At 32.4% G+C, this 20,840-nt stretch overlaps 1 protein-coding gene across 7 annotated transcripts in view; it reads right to left on the bottom strand.

Moving 5' to 3' along the window:
- Window positions 1-20,840, bottom strand: part of AKT3 (AKT serine/threonine kinase 3) — a 406,801-nt gene that overhangs the window by 84,815 nt on the left and 301,146 nt on the right. For all 7 annotated transcript variants that reach the window (XM_051993496.1, XM_051993495.1, XM_051993502.1 and 4 more), the window contains 2 exons: window positions 19,818-19,883; window positions 18,205-18,273 (listed from right to left, as the gene is read on the bottom strand). In XM_051993496.1, coding sequence (XP_051849456.1) covers window positions 18,205-18,273; window positions 19,818-19,883 — 135 coding nt within the window. The remainder of the gene's footprint in view (window positions 1-18,204; window positions 18,274-19,817; window positions 19,884-20,840) is intronic.

The following is a 20,840-nucleotide window of genomic DNA, read 5'->3' as shown; positions in this document are numbered from 1 at the left end:
TCTCATAAAAGGTGACGAATTTTTCTGTAAGATTAATTTGCTGCAAACCTCTGATAATGGCTTTGATAATCTATTAAGTTTAAGCTTAGAATTAGAATGATATAAATACTAGAAATCTGGAAATTCTAGAAGACAATTTCCTAAACTGTTTTCACTCCCTCTTCTGGATTGAAAATGGACTCTTTTTAAATTAAAGCATACATACATATGGCACGAATTTATGAATGACAGTGAGTTGCAACAGCTATTCCTTGTGCCCAATGATGAATTGCAATGATTTTCCAATAAAAAAACAATTCATTCCATATCTGTATACTCCCAAATCAGATACAAACCTTTATGTGGGTTTTTATCAAAATGTCTTCTTCAATAGTTTGGCTATATCAATTACCATTTTTTCTAGGTGGCATAGAATAAACAAAAATTAATGTCAGAATATTTTACTTGCTTAATTTTACTTTTTCCAAATTTAGTCAAACTTTTTTTTCCAAACCATATTCATTGATAGATGTCATTGGATGTTAATGAAACAAAACTGCATTTCTGGAATCCCTAAATTAAAGCATTGTTTTATATTGCTTTTTATTTTGCTAAATGTATATCACCATGCTAAAAGTTTCTGGGCAGTAAATCCATTCAATATTAATTCAAGTTGAATATCAGGAAGTATAAGATATATATGATATTTCATTTTGTAAGAGCCTTTTTTTAAAAAAACTCAGTGACCGACTCTGAAGAATATATTACAGTTGATTCGCTATTTTCATAATCCTTTTGGCTTACACAATAAAATTCTGACCAGACTCCTAAAATATTGTTAATAATTATAGTAGCCATAGCATAGAGTTATATGCTATAAAAACTCTTGATAATAGATATAACATATGAATTGAGTAGAAAGTTTAAAATGATAACAATAGATAAGAAATGGATTTTAATTTTAAAATCACTCAAATCATACCTTCATAAATTACTAAGTAGAACTAGAGCTCCTACTACCAGCACCTCTATCTTGCAAAAAGTTAAAGTGAGATGATTTTAGTTCTTTCAAAACAAATTGCCAGCCAACTAATGAAAAATGTGAAGAAAAATGAGAGGATCTTAAGAGGGAAATGAAACTAAAAATCATGTCAAAGATGAAAATTTTTCTATGTGAGTTAATAATGAATCTACAGAGATAAAATGTACACAAAGATAATAATAAACTTCAAGAAGCATTTTGAATGTATTCCATACAATGGAAATAGCAATATGACTAATTCATCATATTCATTCACTCATTTGAAAAACATTTTAAGCTCTTACTATAGGTCAAGCACTGTGCTATGTGGAAGGGATAAGAATACAAAATTAAAAAGGTCTCTTCCCTCACAAAATGTTGTTAGAGTGGAAAATGTACATAGAGAAGCAAATGCAAAATACATATAAATTTCATCAAAAGCATTTTGGTGATATGGGAAAAGGAGATCACAAAAAGCCTTTTATAGGATGGGATATCAGAGCTTGAAATTAGGTAGAATAATAAATTTATGAAGTAAAGTAAGTGTGAAAAGAGTCTGTTCAAAGACACAAAGGTAGGAGAAAGAATACCATAAATAAAGACTAACAGGTATGCCAATTTGGCTGGAATGTAGTGGATAATAGAACTGAGTAATAATAAGCCTGGAAACGTAGGGCCAAGTCAGATTGTTAAACTCACTAAATGTAAGACAAATGAGTTTGTACTTGATCTGATAAGTAATGGGGCTTCTGGAACTTGGAATGAGATGGGCAGAATAATCAGATAGCTTTCTGGGTGGGATTTAGACTAATAAGGGGAAAGGCTAGGAGTAGGAAAACCAAGTTATAAGCAATTTCAATAAACTGAATTCCAGCTTTTCCTTTTACAATATTTATCCTCATGTAAGGCTCTTTTGTTTTTGTTTGTTTCAATTTCATTTGCAAAATGAGGGAGTTGGATTCAATGATTGTTAAAAGTCCTTTCCCCATCACTAAATTTATAATCCTATGATACTCTCTACAAAAATACCCTCTCTATGATACTCTCTAAAAATAACCAAATGAATTTGCACAATCCTTCTACGCACACTCATCATGTGAGATTCTTGTCCATGTTCTTCCAAAAGTTTACCAGAGGGATTCCAATCACTGTAGGCTGACAGTTCAGTACTCTAGCTATCTATTTCCCTTCACCCTTTTCACAAAATCACTTCATTTTTTTCTTCTAAATTTTTTTTTCTCCTACAGTGATACAAACTTCATCAGAGATTTATAGGAGCAAGTATTACAGCTGCAAGTAGATGTACTACTATAAGCAAGTTCTCAGGGAAGCTTTCTTCACACACACACACACACACACACACACACACACACACACACACACACACACCATTTTTTTTAATAGTTGTTTTCCTAGAACCACTCTTCCTAATAATATAAATACTGACTTAGTTACAAAGCATGATATATTGTACTTCCTATTTCTATTGTGGACACTGTATTTACTATAAAGAATGGAGGGAAAGGCTATTTGAGAAACGGAAGAAAGCTGCTTGGAAACTATCACCTTTTGTCATCCATTGTTACTACCTTAATTTGTCACTTTGATCAATTTTTTATCTAGACTATTTCAAGTTTTTTTTTAATTATTTAAATCTTTTGTTTTTACAATTCTCCTTTCCTTACGGATAGTTCTGAGAGAAAAACAGTGCTCAAATAAAAATGCTAGATAGACAAACAGTTCTAAGAGGACAGTATAAGCAAAGCCTCATAGTCAATGTATTAAGCAATGATAAAAATGGTTGCACTGCATTGTTTTTCAGAAATTAACTTACACATGCCCCTTTTTAAAACTTTGAAGTTTATTTCTGGGAAATTCTAAAACTTACTTTGAGAACTATGAAATAATTGTATATTAATTATTGGTATCATTTTACAAAAATGTGGATGTAGGGTTTCTCACACTATAATAGAGATGAACCATTATACACATGAATTTGACTAGAGATGTCAAAGAATGCGAACAGAATCTTGCATTAGATGTTGTACATGGAAGCCAGAAGCAGATGAAGGTAGGAACCAACAAGGAAAAGAAGCAGTCAAATGGAACACAGGGGAAAATAAGAAAAGCTGCTTACTTTTAAGTTCAGTTGAGAGCAGCTGAAAAAGAGGAGTCCAGGCTCAAGAGTATCATTGCATCATTGAAGTAAAGCTGACTGAAGAAAGCAGATTCATTGTTGCTCATCACCAAATTCTGGTACTTGATTTTTCCAGATTTCTGAGGACAGTAAACGTCTGGTTCTTTTCTCCTCTCTCCCTTTTACCACTCCTATCTCCTCATTACCTTTTTGCTGTTATTCTTCTCTTTTTGCCCTCATCTGGGCTTATCTTGGCAAAGATTCTGGAGGAGTTTGCCATTTCCCTTTCCAGCTCATTTTACATATGAAGAAACTGAGGCAAACAGAATTAAGTGATCTGCCCAGGGTCATACCCACACCCACATACAGTGTCAGAGGTCATATTTGCATTCAGAAAGAGAAATTTCCTAGACTTCAGACCTATACACTGGCGCTTCTTATTCCCTCAAGGAAAGTGTTTGTGGTCCTTAACCACAATTTCTTAAGGGATCTCACTATCATTTCAAGTATAATCTCTAATTAAATGACTCAGAAATCTTGACCTTCATTCCTGATCTGTTTCCCAAGATCATATATACATCTCCAGCTATAAGACATTCATACTATCTATCATTCTGCTTTTTTAGGCCTATCTAACACTACTCCATTCCATATACTCTAGCTCATTATCCTCAATGTATGGTTTGTTATAGGCTCATCATCTTTCTTAAGTACTCTACCCCCATTAAATTCCTAAAAAACTTTCAAAACCCATCCTTATAATTGATTGTCTTTCTGTCTATACTGTCTTCCTACTCAGTTTATCTGCCAGAATAAAACCACACCCCTGATTGTGCCAGCCTCAGTATCAAAAGCCCCCTTTTTTTCTCTCTATTGCTTATGTGATAAAGTCCAAACTCCTTTACTACTCAAGGTCCTCACTGGATGTGTCTTACAGCCAAGCTACCAAACTATTTCTGTTCTTACAGAGTCAAACTTCAAGAATCATTTCTTCTATTCACTTTTCAATTTCTGGCATTTAACTGAACTGCTCCTTCCAAAGTTTGACAATGACCTCTTAGATGCTCAGTCCAAAAGCCTTTTCTCAGTTCCCAATTTATTTGACCTATTTGCATCTTTTTACATAATCAATCATCCCAATTACTTGAACGACCTCTCTTCCAATTTTCTATGACAAGGTTCTCTCCTTCCTTTCTGACAATTCATTGTGATTCTCCTTTGCTAGATGATCTAACTTGTAGTCACCACTAAGCAGTCATGCTACAATGGTCTGCACTAAGCGAGTTTCTCTTCTGTCTTTCTACACTTAGTGACTGTTCTCTGTAATCATCTCAGTTCACATCATCTCTATATGGAAATCTTTCAAATTTATATATCCAGCATCTCGAACTTAAGTTATATTTTACCAGCTGTCTGCTAGACATCTTCATCTATACCCTATATTCAAAATGTTAATAAAAGAATTCATATTTCTCCCCAGAATCTACCTTACAAATTCCTAGTCCTGTTAACAAAACTATCACCTTTTGTCATCCATTGTTACTACCCTAATTTGCCACTTTGATCAATTTTTTACCTAGACTATTTCAAGTTTTTTAAAAATTATTTAAATCTTTTGTTTTTACGATTCTCCTTTCCTTATATATTTCTACTCAACTCCCTCTGATAGTTATTCCTTGTAACAAGAAATAAAAAAGAGAAACTGCAATTCAGTAAAATTAACCAATACATCAAACAAGTTCAACATTATACTGAATATTTTGCACCTATAGTATTAGTATTCTAACTGCAATGATGGAAGAGACCTATATTCACAATCACACACACATATAGACACACACACATCATATATAGACACACACATGCATACATACATATTTGAGTAGAATCTTAATAATGCTGCTGCTGTTGATAATAATAACAGCAATAACTAGCACTTATATGGGGCTTGAGGACTGCAAAGTGTTTTACATATATTACCTTATTTGACCCCCACAACTCTGCAAAATAGATACTATCTCCATTTAGTTAGATGAGAAGAATGAAGCAGAGAGGTTAAGTGCTTTACCCAGAGTTATACAACTAATAACTCACTAAGGCATGATCTCAACCTAAACCCTCCTGATTCAAAGTCCAAAACTCTAACCACTCTCTTTTTGTGGGTGTTGCTGTTAAATTAATTTTTGTTGATGTCTTTTTTATATCACTATAATTTCCTCCAGCCATCCCATATACCAAATTTTTTTTAAAAGAGAGGGAAATAAATGAAAAAAATCCAGAAGAAATGATCAATATATTGAAAAATCATTAAAAAAAAAATATGTGAAATGTATAACACTTGTAAATCCCCTCCCTCTGACAAAGGACTGGAATATCTACTTATCTCTCTTCTTTCAAACCATAATTTTGCAGCATTCCCTTTTTTTTTTAATTATTTGCACTTTCTATTTACCTTATTATAGAGATTGTGTATGTTGTTTCCTGCAGATAGCTTACTTCTCTCTGCAAAAGATGATGTTCATCTTTCCATGTTCTGTATGCTCTGTATACATCATATGTATCACACTTACAACACAATGATATTCCATTATATTTATATACCACAGTTGGTCTATATATACTAAGTAATATTTTTACAGTATTTATTTCTGATTATGTAGCTATAATTATATTTTCTATTGACATTTCTGTATTCATTGTGTACACTATTTTAATGAAGCTATCATAGTAGATAAAAAAGTTGGTTTGGGAATAAGTAAGACTTGAATTGGAATGTTGCCTCAGATACTGGTTGTGCAACCATAAGCAAAGCACTTAACCTCTAGACCTTGGAATCCTCCTTTGTAAAAATGGAACAATATATTATTGTGAGGATCAAAAAAAAAATCTTTTTTTGTTTGCAAATATCAAAATACTATGTAAATGTTAGTTGTTATTGACTTTTTAAAAATCCTAAATGCTAGGTTTTACATTTACCTCCTTTTCATTTCATTGTTCTAATTTTTCCAGGTTCTTTGGTATCTTGATTTGTTACCCAATGTAGTAGCTATTCCTCCTGGCTTTGTGAAAACTGCAAATTTTCTAGAAAATCTGATTATGCCTTTATGCAATCATAGATTAAAATAATAAGTAACACAGGGTCAAACATTTTAGATTTTGGAACAACTGATTTAAGGAATGTGGCATAAAATTCTATTGGGAGACTAATGAGGAAGGATGAAAGAAAAAAATTCTAAAGACACAATGGGAAAAAAATTCCAATAAGGAGTAAAAAATCCCAAAAGTGGTCATGGTGAGAGAGGTTTGGGTTTTTTGTTTTTTTCTCTTTTAAAGAAGCCAATATAAATATGAATGAAACTCAATAAAATAAGAACACAATTAAAGTAGACTATCCTTTGTACAAGAATAATTAGACACCAGTTGGTGGCTCTGTCACTCACTGGCAGTTTTCCTTGATGATCTCTTGAAGAATGCTACCTAGACTCTTTTTTTTTGTCATTGGCTTTAGGTAGACCAATAATTTTGAAGTTGTCTCTCCTGCATCTATTTTCCATGTCAGTTGTTTTTCCTATGAGGTATTTTACATTTTCTTCCATTTTTTTTCATTCTTTTTAGCTTATTTGACCAATTCTTGATATCTCATAGAGTCATTAGTCCATTTTCCCAGTTGTAATTTAAATGTGTGATTTTCTTCAGTTAGCTTTTGTACCTCTTTTTCCATTTGATTAATTCTACTTTTGAAGGTGTTGTTTTCTTCAGTGTTTTTTTTTTTTAATTTGGCCAATTGTATTTCTTAAGGAATTGTTTTCTTCAGTGAATTATTGTCCTTTCTCTTCCAGGCTGTTGACTCTCTCTTGCATATCTCTCATTTCTTTTACCAATTTTTCTTCTGCCTCTCTTATTTGCCTTTTAAAATCTTTTATGAGTACTTCCAAGAAGCCTCTATGAACATGAGACCAATTCATATCATCCTTTGAGATTTCCCATGTGGGCATTTTGTCCTCTTCTGAGTTGGTGTTTTGGTCTTCCCTGTCACCACGGTAGCTTTCTGTGGTTTTTAGGTCCTTTTCTGTTTTTTGCTCATTTTCTTCCTTTCTCTCCCCTTTGCCACATTTTGTGACTTTTGGGTCAAGCTTTACTCCTGTAGCAAAGGGGGCCTTGTTTCAAGCTTTTTGTGCAGCTCTGAGCTGTAGCTTTGAGCACAGGGGCCTCTTGGGTTTGGTGTTTTCCTCATAGCAGGAAGTAGCCCTACCTGCTCTCTCCAGGCAATAGCCTGGTTCCCCAGGTTGGCAGTTTGCTTTCTGTACTATAAATGGGGGCTTCCCCACTACACTGCTCTGCTATGCTGTTGAGCCAGGACTGTGGGTCTCAGTTGTTGATCTGTTGTGATTAAGATCCTCTCACTGGCTTTCCCAGACACCATCTGAGCTGGACTGATCCAAGTACTCCTTGATCCCAGTGAGACTGACCTTTTTTGAAGTCCTTCCAATCAATCTTGAGCTGGAGAGTGGTTTCATTCCATCAACCTGTTCAGAGGCTTTTTCATGTGCTTTTCAAGAGAAACTTGGAAAAGTGGAGCAGTTTTTTCTTGCCATCTTGGCTCTGCCCCCAGAACAAAGACATTAATTTCAAGAAACTTAATACCTTCAAAATCAGCCAATTTTTTCTTTTGATTAGCTTTAATATTTTCTTCATATTAAGTCTAAATTTTTATTGTTACAATTTCTTCCTCTCTTTGTTTTGAGCTTTTGTGGGTTAGCCTCAATATCAATGCTTTTTCTCCAAGTCCTTTTTGGTAAGGAATTGCCCAAATTATCCCAGATCAAAAGAAACACCAATTGAAGGAAGCTTAAAGTATTTCTCCAGGGTATAAGGCATGTTATGCAGGAGCAAAAACCATTAGGTCAAGGTTACTTGGTACTGGCAAAGGAATTTGAAAGGGCCACAATGGATATGCTAGCACTGTGTTCATTCTTATCAGGCAAAAAGTCTTCCTAAATACTGGATCCCAGAAACTACTACATTACAAAATACTTATCTTTGCAGGATGGCATTGATTTGCTTCTGGAAGGTTGGGATACTTGATTTGGCAGTCAGATACACAAGAGATAGGAAGGGAACTACATCTTGTTAAGGGCTACCACAGACAATGAAGTGCTATCAATACTAAATGTATATGCACCAAGTGGTACAGCATCCAAATTTCTAGAGAAGTTCAAGCAAGTTATAGGAAGAAAATGACAGCAAAACTATATTAGTGAGGGACCTCAACCTCTACCTCTCAAAATCAGATAAACAAAAAGAGTCTATAGAGGTTAATAGAATCTTAGAAAACTTAGATATGATAGATCTCTGTAAGAAACTGAAAAAGGATAGAAAAGAACACAGCTTTTTCTAGGCAGTACATGCCCCATGCAAAAACTGACCATATATTAGGGCATAAAAACATCACAATCAAATGCACAAATAGTAAATGCTTTCTTTTCAGACCACAATGCAATAAAAATTATATTCAGTAAGGGGCTGGGGAAAGACAGACTAAAAACCAATTGGAAATCAAATAATTTAATTTTAAATGATAAGTGGGTCAAACAACACATCATAGAAACAATAATTTAACCTAAAATAATGATAATAATGGGACAACACAACAAAACTTATGGGATTTAGTCAAAGCAGAACTTTTTTTCATTTTTTAAATTTTAAATTTTTATTTTCAAAGCAGTTCTTAGTGGAAATTTTAGATCTCTAAATAGTTATATGACCAAAATAGAAAAAGAAGAGTTTAATGAATTGCACATCCAACTAAAAAAGCTAGAAAAAAACAAATTTTAAAATCCCATTATGTGCTAAATTAGAAATTCTGAAAATCAAGGGAGAGAGTAATAAAATTGAAAATAAGAAAACTATCAAACTAATTAATAAAGCTGAGAATTAGTATTATGAAAAAACCTAACAAAACAGATAAAGATTTAATTAATTTAATTAGAAAAAATAAGAAAAAAAACCCCAAATCACCAGGATCAAAAATGAAAAGGATGAATTTATCACCAATGAAGGAGATTAAAGCAATAATTAGGAGCCATTTTGTTCAACTATATGCCAACAAATCTGACAAAATCTAATTAAAATTGAAAAATACAAATTTCCCAGATTAAGTAAAGAAGAAACAAATTATTTAAATAGGCCTATTTTAGAAAAAAGAAATTGAATAAGCCATCAATGAACTCCCTAAGAAAAAATTTCAAGGGCCAGGTGGATTTAGAAGTGAATTCTACCAAACTTTTAAAGAACAATTAATTCCAATACTATGTAAAGTATTTGGAAAAATAGGTAAAGGATGAGTCATGCCAAATTCCTTCTATAACACAAATAGAGTACTGATATAAAACAGGAACAGCCAAAACAGAGAAAAGAAAATTACAGACCAATCTCCCTAATGAATATTGATGCAAAAGTTTTAAATAACATGCTGGCAAAGAGATTACAACTTATCAGCAGGATAATACACTACAACCAAGTGGAATTTATACCAGGAATGCAGGACTGGTTCAATATCAGGAAAATTATTGCCATGATCAACCATATCAATAACAAAACCAACAGAAATCATATGATAATTTCAATAAATGTGGGAAAAGCTTTTGACTAAATATTGTACCCATTCCTATTAAAACCACCAAAGAACATAGGAATAAAGGGTGTTTTTCTTAAAATGACAAGCAGCATCTATCTAAAATCATAAACAAGCATTCACTGTGATGGAAAGAAGCTGGACATATACCCTATAAGATCGGGGTGAAACAAGGATGCCCATTATCACCACTATTATTCAATATTGTACTAGAAATGTTGGCTTTAGCAATAAGAAAGGAAAAAAAATAAAGGAATTAGAAAAGGCAATGAGGAAATAAAACTATCATTATGCAGATGATATGATGATATATTTAGAGAATCCTAGAAAATCATCCAAAGCCTACTTGAAACAATTAACAGGTTTAGCAAAGTTGTGGGATACAAAATAAATCCACACAAATCATCAGCATATCTATATATTACAACAAATCCCAGCAGTAAGAAATAGAAAGAAAAATTCCATTAAGAAGAATGGTAAACAAAATAAAATAAATACAATATTTGAGTGTCTACCTGCCAAGACAAACCCAGGAACTACATGAAAACAATTACAAAATACTTCTCACACAAATAAAATCAGATCTAAACAATTGAAAAAATATCAACTGTTCATGGGTAGGCAAGGCTAAATTAATAAAAATGACAATTTTACCTAATTTGGTCTACTTTTTCAGTGCCATATCAATGAAACTACTAAAAAATTATTTTAAAGAGCTAGAAAAAATAATAACAAAATTCTAACCTACCAGACATATAACTTTATACTAGTATTTCTCTTCTGCTATTTCTAGTCCAAAAATTACTCTTAAGCTGAAACAAACAAAACATCAACATTAAAGAGAAGTCATTATCATTGTCCCATCTACCTTGCACAGTGAACCTATCCCCTTTTTTGATAGTTCTTTTGCCTATTGCATCCCCAAAAAAAAACAAACACCCACAAAAAAACCCTTTCCAATGGCTAAAAAATCATCTGTTACTAACCTAACCTCATTTCGAGTTTCAAGGTTTCTGATATGATTACAGAACCATCCCATTCTTTTTAAATTCTGTTACCTGATCTTGAATCCATGTATCTTTTTACAATCTTACTTGGTAGGTGAATTTCTTCTTTTTTTAACAGAATAGTTTAATGTTCTATTTTCATCAAACTTTGTCATTAAATCTTTCAGTCTCACAACAAACCTCTGAGGTTTTGAAAATATTGTTTTCCAAATAAGGAAACTGAAATTGAAGGTGGTTAAATGAATTGGTGAAATGAAATGTTAAACATCTGCAACTATCAGAGATGTGATTCAAATACCAATTTTCTAGGGTCTATGTTCTATGTATTATTCAATGTGTCAAACTTGCAGTATTTGAGTTTTTGTATTTTCAAATTAGTCTTTTAAGACAAATTCCCCTGTCTTCTTCATAAGAATTGTTTCCTATTTTGTCTTTGAATTTCATTCTTAGGATTTTCCCATTTGGGATTGGATTTCATAAAATTTTAAAGCAAGAGATTGTACTTTTCTTTTCTTTGTCTTTTTCATAATGACTTTTCTAAAATAGAAGGCACATTATATTCTTCTATCAAAAAAGTGAAGATGGAATTGTACTGTGGGCACAAGGTTCCCATCATTTCGACTTCAGTTACCAGTTTCATCTTTTTGGAAGAAACAAATCTAAGATAACATTTCCCCTCACTATCTATCCTTCATTTTCTGAAACAATCAGATAAGCTCCAGCAGATGGGCAGATAAATGAAGTATCTCATAATTTATTATATAATTTTTCAGTGAAAAGTTTATGAGCCCATTTTTTTTCTAGCTATTTATAAGCTATGGAGTATATGTACTAAAAGTGGACCCAGAGGACCTACATTGAAATCTACCTCTGTTGACTATTTAAAATCTATGATCCTATCTTGTGATACCTGCCTCTGTTGAATTTCACCCAAATGCTCTATCTCTTGATTCAAATATTTTTCCCACGAGTTCATCAAGTAACATAATTTATCTAACGTTCTTCATAATCTTTAAAGTGATATGTCATATGGTGATGGTGGTGGTAATTGTAGTAGTAGTAACATATTCATTCTTCTAATCATATGTTTGGTAAAGTTCATATACAAACTGTTCTAGAAAAAGTCACCATATATACTTTATTCCATCTCTAGATTATTTTGATTACTTTCAATAAATAAACAATTCTGAAAATTTTTCATTCTACTTGAAGATTACTAAATATCCAATAAGGTGAAATCCATTTAAATCACATGGGTCAATCTTGTGTCTGACAAATATAAAGATTTATACTGGTTGGATACACTGCTTGGTAAAAAAAAAAAAAAATTTTTTTTTGGAAAATTGGAAAGTATTCTGGCAGAATCCATTTACCAACATAAGGTAAAATAGATGCATGACCCAAATATAAAGGGAAATATCACAAGAAAACTAGAAGATGAAATACAACACATATCAGGCTTATTGACAGAAGAATTTATGAATAAACAAGAATTACATAGAGCATTGTGAGACGCACAATGGATAATTTTGATGCATTAAATTAAAAGAAATTTGTACAAATAAAACCAATTTAGCAAAAATTAGAAGGAAAGCAGAAAACTAAGGGAAATTTTATACATAGTTTCTTGAATAAAGGTTTCATCTTAAATATATAGAAAACTCTGCCAAATAAATAAGAATATGAGTCATTCTCCAATTGATAAAAGATATGAACAGGCAATTTTGCAATGAAGAAATCAAAATTACATATAGCCAAATGAAAAAAAGGTTCTAACTCATTATTGATTAAAAAAATGCAAATTGAAACAACTTTGAAATATCAACTTATACCTCAAAAGAAAAATGACAAATAGAAAAATGAAGACACTAATTTACTGTTGGAGCTAATGAACTGATCCAATCATTTTGGAGACTATTCTGGAATTATGCCCAAAGAATGATAAAACTGTGTATACCCTTTGACTACTATCTCAGCTGTTTCCCAAGGAGATCAGAGAAAAAAGAAAAAGAACCCATATGTTGTAAAATATTTATAGTCTCTCTCTTTGTGTGGCAAAGAATTGGAGATTGAAGGGATGCCTATCAATTGGGGAATGACTAATCAAATTTGTAGTAGTATGATTATTATAGATACTGTACTGTAAGAAATAATGAGCTAATTGGTTTTAGAGAAACATGAAAAGACTCCCTTACATGAAATAATGAAAAGTGAAGTAAGCAGAACCAGGAGAACATTGCATACAGCAAAAGCAATACAGTTTGAAAAACAACTGTGAATGACCAAGCTATTCTGATATTATAAATTTTCAACTCAACTATAAAGGACTTATGAAGGAAGATGTCATTCACCTCCAGAGAAAGAATTAATAAAAGTACGCATAGTATAGTTCTACATATATTTATAAATCTGTGTCAAATGATGGCCTTCTTCAGTTCAGTGCAGTGCAGAAGGAAAGGAAGAAGGCAGTCCAAAACTTAAAAAATGATAAAGACATTTAATTTAAAAAAAAATTCATATGGGTCAATGTTATATCTGAATGATAGATAGCAAGTTTTGGTTTTTGTTATTTGTTAACAGTATAATTTATTTGCTAGATTCTCAAGGATATTCTGAAGTTGATAGTTTTTAGTATAAATATGTACTTGTTTTATGAAGGATAACAAGTTGCTGGTGTAAATTCTTGCTCTTTTGTTTTTTAACATCTTACAGGTGTTATATTTTTGTGATCCTCAGTGACACGTTGCACCATTTCTATAGTTTCTTACAAAATCTGCATCAGGTAAACCCAAGATCCTTGAGGACCCGCATTCTATAATTACTGGTAGTAAAGATGTGGTCATTCATCACTATAATAAAAATATGCCATTATCATGTATCATTAGCAATCTCATGGCCTCTATCTAGAAGTATACCAACACTGATCCTATTCAATAAATCCTATAAACTAATCTATTGATAAATAATCTCTGTGTCTCATATTTCATTCCAATATTAAATATGAGCTACTAACTTAGCCTGTTCAATCCAAGACATAATATTTGATATTACAAATGTTTTTTAACATGTTTTTCCATTGAACTTTGGGATATTGGGAGGTCTCTCATCATTCATTCATTATACATAATATGTACAATCACGTCTTATATCCCATGTGTCATGTCTGGAGAAAAGTCAAAGCATTGATCAGGGTCACCTTCATCTACTCGTTCTACCTGACCTACAGAATCAAGTGCAAAGACTTTTTTGTTAAAACTTAATGTTGACTGAAAGTGCAAATGAACTTTTTGACATATTCTATCTATATCAATATACTGACTATTTACTCCTATATACTGTTTTCATTACAATGTTTGTATATGAGGGCAGGGTAGTACGGAAGATGTGAATGCTTTTACAAATGTACATTTGTTATTTTATTGTTGTTTAATTGTTCAGTCATGTCCAATTCTTCATGATCCCATAAACCATAGCATGCCAGGGCCCTTCTATTTCCACTATTAGTCTATACTATTATCATTAATATTAAACTTAATATTCTGATATTCTTGCTATATATGGTGTCTCCAAAGTTTAAAAGCAGTGGTAAAATGTTGAAAGGAGAAGCTAAGTGCTTCAGGAAACCCAGTTTCAGACCCTTAGTAGATGTGCAGTAACAAAGATCCCAGGCCAAATCCCACTTCGTCATTGTTTGGGCCTGATTGGCCCACAGTAAACATAAAAAGTAAATGTTTCTGTTTGGCCAGAAATCTTGAGGTTCCCCTCCCCATACACAGAGACACACACAAACACAGACACACACATATAGACACACACAAACACAGACACAGACATACACACACACACACACACACACACTCACATGTCTGTATGGAGTTACTGTTGTTGTTGTTTTGACAAGGTGAAAAAGGCCACTCTCTGCCTCATTTCTTACCTAGGCTTCATCCCTGAATGGGTATGGCCTCAGTCAAACTGAGACCTGCTGAAGGGCCAAGGGTTCCCATTTTATACCACGGCGATCTCCAGTCTGATTTGATCTACATCTGGTCACTGAACCCTGGAGGGATTCTGGAGGGGAAAGTGAGGCAGGCTTGCCCGGCCCTCCCTCATTTAATTAAATGCAACTCACTTATACGTCACAGCATCACCTCCTTGATATCACGGTCCTTTCTGAAAACAAGGGACAAAACAACAACCCAGGGCACTTAATTCCTGTTGGCCTTAATCAATGGAGGAGTAAATGGTAAACTACTGTAGTATTTTTGCCAAGAAAATCCCTTCAACAACAAAGAATCAACAGGCTCATGAAGAGTCAGACCCAAGAAAATACCTTCACAATTGTGCAATTGTGTAGTTGAACAAATTACAAAAAAACAAATTCATACTATGTAGATTCACTGAATACATCCTCAGAAGTCTACTTCTTTGGCAGAATTCTGATCAAATAAAATACAAATTATGACTCTTTACATTGCTGTTCTAAAGTTTTTGATTAATCTACTATATGCTTGAAAAATTGTGAAAAACAGTTTAGGCTATGATAACAATCTAATTCTAGGAAAGTTTATTGAGTTCTCCGAGATTTTTTGAGGTCACTATTTGTAGTATGAAGATTCACCAACTTCTAGTCCTTGAGAAAATAAGCTACTAAGATATAAATTTAGTCATCAAGTTATATTTTATGAACTATTCAACAGGCACTAAATTGTTACACCCTTCAGTGATGCATAGAAATCCTTTTGTTTGAATATTTTCCTGGCAAAATTTACATAAATCACTGAATTCCACTAATTTCTAGTGAAAATATAGTATATTTTATAGAATTTATTTATATTTGTAGTATTTTTATTTATTATTATAAATTATTATTTATAACTATATTTATAGAATTTTATAGAAGTGTCATCATAGACCCTTTCATTCTGATAAGCAAATTAATATAACTGAGTTGTATGTATAAAGAAGCTGGCACTACTTTATCAATATATTTTTTGGCAAAGCCTATGTGGCAATGTTGTCCTTTTGGATTCCGTATTCCATGGAATATAAGATAGAGCCCCTTTTGATTACATTTGACAAATCCAACATAAAACCTCTTGAGACTTGAATGTTGTATAGCATAATAATGTTTGATTGTTCAAAGATATTTCTATAGCATCCCAACATGTTATTATAGGTTCCAAGAGTATTTACCAGTCTTCTTCCTAATTTTTTCATAGGAATTGTTACTCTTTCAACACCTGATGGGGCTGATGGGACCAATCATTAATAATGTCCTGGTTTTTGTTTCATTAACACTGTTGGGAGTTTTTAATGAGAATATACCCTAAATGTCTTATAGTTCTTTTACAAACTCAAAAGTGTACATTAAGATTTGAACCACATTTAAGTGTTATCATTTAAAACATGTTCAGCTTTTGACTTCAGGCTGTACTTGATGACTCTTAATGTTTTAATCTCCGTGCTAAGAACATACTGCCTCTTCATCCCTCTCTTAGAATCCATAATTTCTATTAAAGTTCAGCTCAAATACCAATCCTCTATGAGACATTTTTTGATTCTTCCAGCAGCTAATGTCACAACCCCAAATCCAAAATTATGTCAATTTTGTTCAAGTCTTATAGTTTATACCTTATTTCTCCAAATATAATATAAGCTCTTGAAGACAAGAACTATCTCATTTTTGCCTTTCTATCCTCAAAACCTAAACCTCAAAACTTGGAACATGGGAGGTATTTAAAAAATGTTTATTGATTGACTGACTTAGTATTTACCTGTTATATATACATATATGTATTTATATACATGTACATGTGTGTGTATGTGTATGTGTGTGTGTATGTATCTCATTTCATTCCAGTATAAGATTAGAGTTACTAATTTGATCAATTCATTCCTATATATTAAGCCATTGAAAAATCCCATAATTTCAGACATGGTATTATTTATAAAGAATTGTTCACTTCTCAAATTCTGTATCCCTAAAAGTTCTCTGATAGTGTGCTACACTTTTCTACCTCTTTACCTTTATTCACATTATTAACTCTTTTGGCAATACTAATTCTTTCTTATTTCTCTGTTCAGATACTACTTTATCCACAAAGGTCTAACTCAAATCCCAATATTTACATGAACACTTTCTTTCCTAGTCTCTCTCTGTCTTAACTCTTTCTTCTTCTTCAAAACTCCTTGTACATATATATATCAAAAAACTAATTACTTTTTACCTTATAATATAGTTGTTTGTATACATCTTATCACTGCTAGTAGATATTTTAAGTTAGTGAGATTAGGTTAGTCTTATTCATCTTTATATCACCCATGATGTAATATTAATAAAATTAGCACTTAGGAAGTATTAAAATTTTTTCTACTCAATCTAGGGATTCAGAGAACTACGCAGAAGACAATTAGGTTATCAAGTCAAGGCAGGATTTTTCTTTCTGGAGGAAAAAACATAATTTATTCCCATAAATAAGAAGTGACAAACACACTGATCACAACACTTCCCAGGGTAGCTCAAAGCAAATTAAAATTTATTTGGAGAATATTCAACAAAATGAATAAAAATACAATAAAACATAGGTAGCATTAAGATTTAAACTATGTCAATTACATAGCCCACAAAGATTCTTAAGTATGTGTGACAACCGCAGTAGCACCCCAGACACGTCAGAATCAGCCAGAGTCAGGATAAGCAAAAGTCCTTAGTCTTTATTCTTGGTCTTTAGACGCAGAATTGAACAGGATAGAAGCAGAATCTCTGCAACCGCCTTCCTCCTCATCTATGGCCAAAGTGACTCCAGTTCATTTTACTCCACCCCCAGTCCCTCCTACAATCTTCTATATATACCAATCATGGAGCCAGCACAGGATAGTGGGAAGGGCCATTTCCCAAGCATATGCCCATAGAGTATTGTCTAATTGGTAATTAGCCCTAAGTTCTTGAACTGACCTCAGTGCAACCACGCAAGAATTTCAGCCCTCTACAAGTAGGGCTTCTCTTTCTTTTTATGTTTGACATCATTGCTACAGACTACATTATACACGGGATTTTAGAATTCTCCTAGTATAAAATATTTCTGAGTAACTATATCAATAATAGGTTTTATTTAAATGAGAAATGGAAAATGCACAAGGAGATAAAGGAAATGAAACACACTCATACAAAAGTTAAATTACTCTATAAAATTAAACACAGCAGTAAGGACCATGAAGACAAAATGATTACTATTCTCTCTCTTCCTGTCAACTGGAAAATCTATTTTAAAAAAACATTATGTCACCATCAAATAGTAAGAGATATTGATTTATATTTAATTTACATAGAAAAGAGCTGTTATACCTATGTTTTAATAAACTGGATACAAAACAATGCCAATGATAACATACATACATAAGTGCTAAGCACATTTCTTTAACTTACCTCTCCTCCATTAACATACTCCATCACAAAACACAAACGATCTTTTGTCTGGAAGGAATATTTCAAGGACTTGAAAGGAAAAAAAAATATGTTTATGATGTAGACCCACATTGTCAGCATTATAATTATGAAGTGGTTTAAAAATTCTGTGAAATACTTCATTAATATCATATTTCATGGGCTAGATGAGATCTTAAGACATCTGGATTAATTTTGTCCAGCTCAACAATGACTATTTACGGAAAAAGAGTTCTTTATTTCTGAACTTATAATAATTTTAAATTAAAAATAAAACTTACAAATTATAATTAATACTTCTGATTCTACTATAGAATAAATATAACACTAATAATATTTAAATTTTTGTGTGCTTAATTGGGGGACCCCAAAATCTTCATACATGCTACCTCCAATTCATTTCACTTTATTCCAGTAGAGAAGTTTTCTTAAACGAAAGTTAAACATACTAAGTTGATTTTTAAAATGTTTTCAACATCACTTTTTCCCTCTAAATATTTCAGTTTATTAACTGAATCCAGTATGGCACACTGGTACAATATGAATATTGTGACTCAAAAGGATTTATTACAAAATATATGCCTACATCAGCCTTACTTTGCCATAACCTACATTAACACAGTTCAAGTTACAAATTGAAAAATAGATCTATTAATATAGGGGGGAAACTTCTTTGTAAAATTCTGCTTCACATAAACTAAAGAATCCCAAATGCCATTTTTTGGAAACAACTTCTTAAGTTTCAGTGTACCTATTTGGATTCATAATATAAACAGAACTTCATGACTGACAGAATGACTTCATAGCAAATCCAGAAGTAAGGTACTCAGTTTAATTGAAGGGATAGTTATATCACAGAAACACATACACATATTTCTTTCTCTCTCTCTCTCTCTCTCTTTCTCTTTCTCTCTCAGTTTTATACCTGGTGTATGATTGTTATATCATGCCTATTCCTATCTCTAATTTTTTCTACTTGATAGTCTGCTGAGTTATGACATAATCACTATAAGTTTGTCCTATAATGGTTATTTTCAAGCAATATTAATTATATATATATATATATATATATTACAATCTTACTTTCAAAATTAGGGTGGACTTCTGATTTATGATTTTTTTGTTGACATGCTCTCAAAGTCCCAGATAGTTTAATATATATATATATTACAATCTTACTTTCAAAATTAGGGTGGACTTCTGATTTATGATTTTTTTGTTGACATGCTCTCAAAGTCCCAGATAGTTTACTCTTTGATATTGTAATATTATGGATAAATAGGATTCTCAATATGTTAATATAACTCTGGTAACCACATTAAGATCACAAATCAAAATATATACAGATTAGAAAAGTCATGTGAATTCAATGCACTAGATGACTTCAGAGGTCCGTTTCAAATGTGGGATCTTATAATTATCTAAATGTTTCCAACATATTGAAAAACTGAGGTTCTTTTAAGCTCACTTTAAGCAAATAGAATACTTAAAATAAAGGACATTTAAAATTTTTTGTCTATTTATTAATTTATAGAATAATCACTAAAACAAAGTTTTAAGATGAAAAGAAATTCTTATTGTTCAAGGTTACTTACTGTTAAAAATGGGTGTCTCGTGTTTTTTAAAACTCTACTTTCTGTTAGAGTATGTGCCACTTCATCCTGGAAAAAGAAAAGGACAAATCTATAAAATCACATAATATGAGCATTAAGATTAAAATTTTAATGTGCCTCTAGATCACAAAGTTAAATTCAGAAGGAAAAAAAAAAAGATTTTAAAAGAAAAGTCATGCTTCCTTTCTTGATATGATGGTAATGAGAAGCCAGATAGTTAAACCACTGTGAAATTCAAATGGCTACATGATGACTGTTCAGTATCCAGTCATTTCATACCAAAACACAGATACAGAATTTAGTATCAAATGCCTTTCCTGTATCTCATTTCTACATATTTCCATTCTGGAAGGCAAATTGTTGCTTAGCCAAAAGGATATTCTTTAGCAGATTCCTATGAGAGCATTTGTCCATAAATGCTTTAAAAAGCATCTAAGGAAGACAGAGCCAAGATGATGAAAGAAAAGCAGGATTCAACAAGCACTTCCACAAACCCCTCCAAATATCTTTAAATAATGACTTTTAAACTAATGCTATAGAGTCAAAACCCACAAAAAGACAGACTGAAACAATTTTCTAGCTAAAGAAAACTTGGAAGGTCAGCAGGAAATATCTGTCAAACTAGGGTGAGAGGAAGCACACCCCAGCCCCAGCAAAGTAGGAGCAGTTCTTGAGAACCACTGAATCAGCTAAGCAAAAGATTAGAGGTGTCTCTTTGCTAGCACAGAAGCAAGACTCCTTTGTTTTGCATATACTCAGATGAGGGATTTAGACCTAGCTCACAGTACCAGAACGAAAGAGAGCACTAGCACACTAGAACTTACAAAAACAGTAGCAAGGCTAAAGACAGTGCTTCTGATTACCAACAGACCAGAGGACAGGGCATGAGAATAGTAAAAACATCTTTCCTTTGATCATACCACCTTGAAAGAACTGAAAACTTACAATTCTCTAGAAGGATCTCTGAAAACAGTTGCACAAAACCCTGAACCATGGGACATTGCA

Source organism: Antechinus flavipes, chromosome 4 (genome assembly GCF_016432865.1).
Source record: "Antechinus flavipes isolate AdamAnt ecotype Samford, QLD, Australia chromosome 4, AdamAnt_v2, whole genome shotgun sequence".
In the NCBI taxonomy this organism is placed as follows: Eukaryota; Metazoa; Chordata; class Mammalia; order Dasyuromorphia; family Dasyuridae; genus Antechinus; species Antechinus flavipes.
The sequence above is the reverse complement of the archived record's forward strand: the minus strand, read 5'-3'. Positions and strand labels throughout refer to the sequence as shown.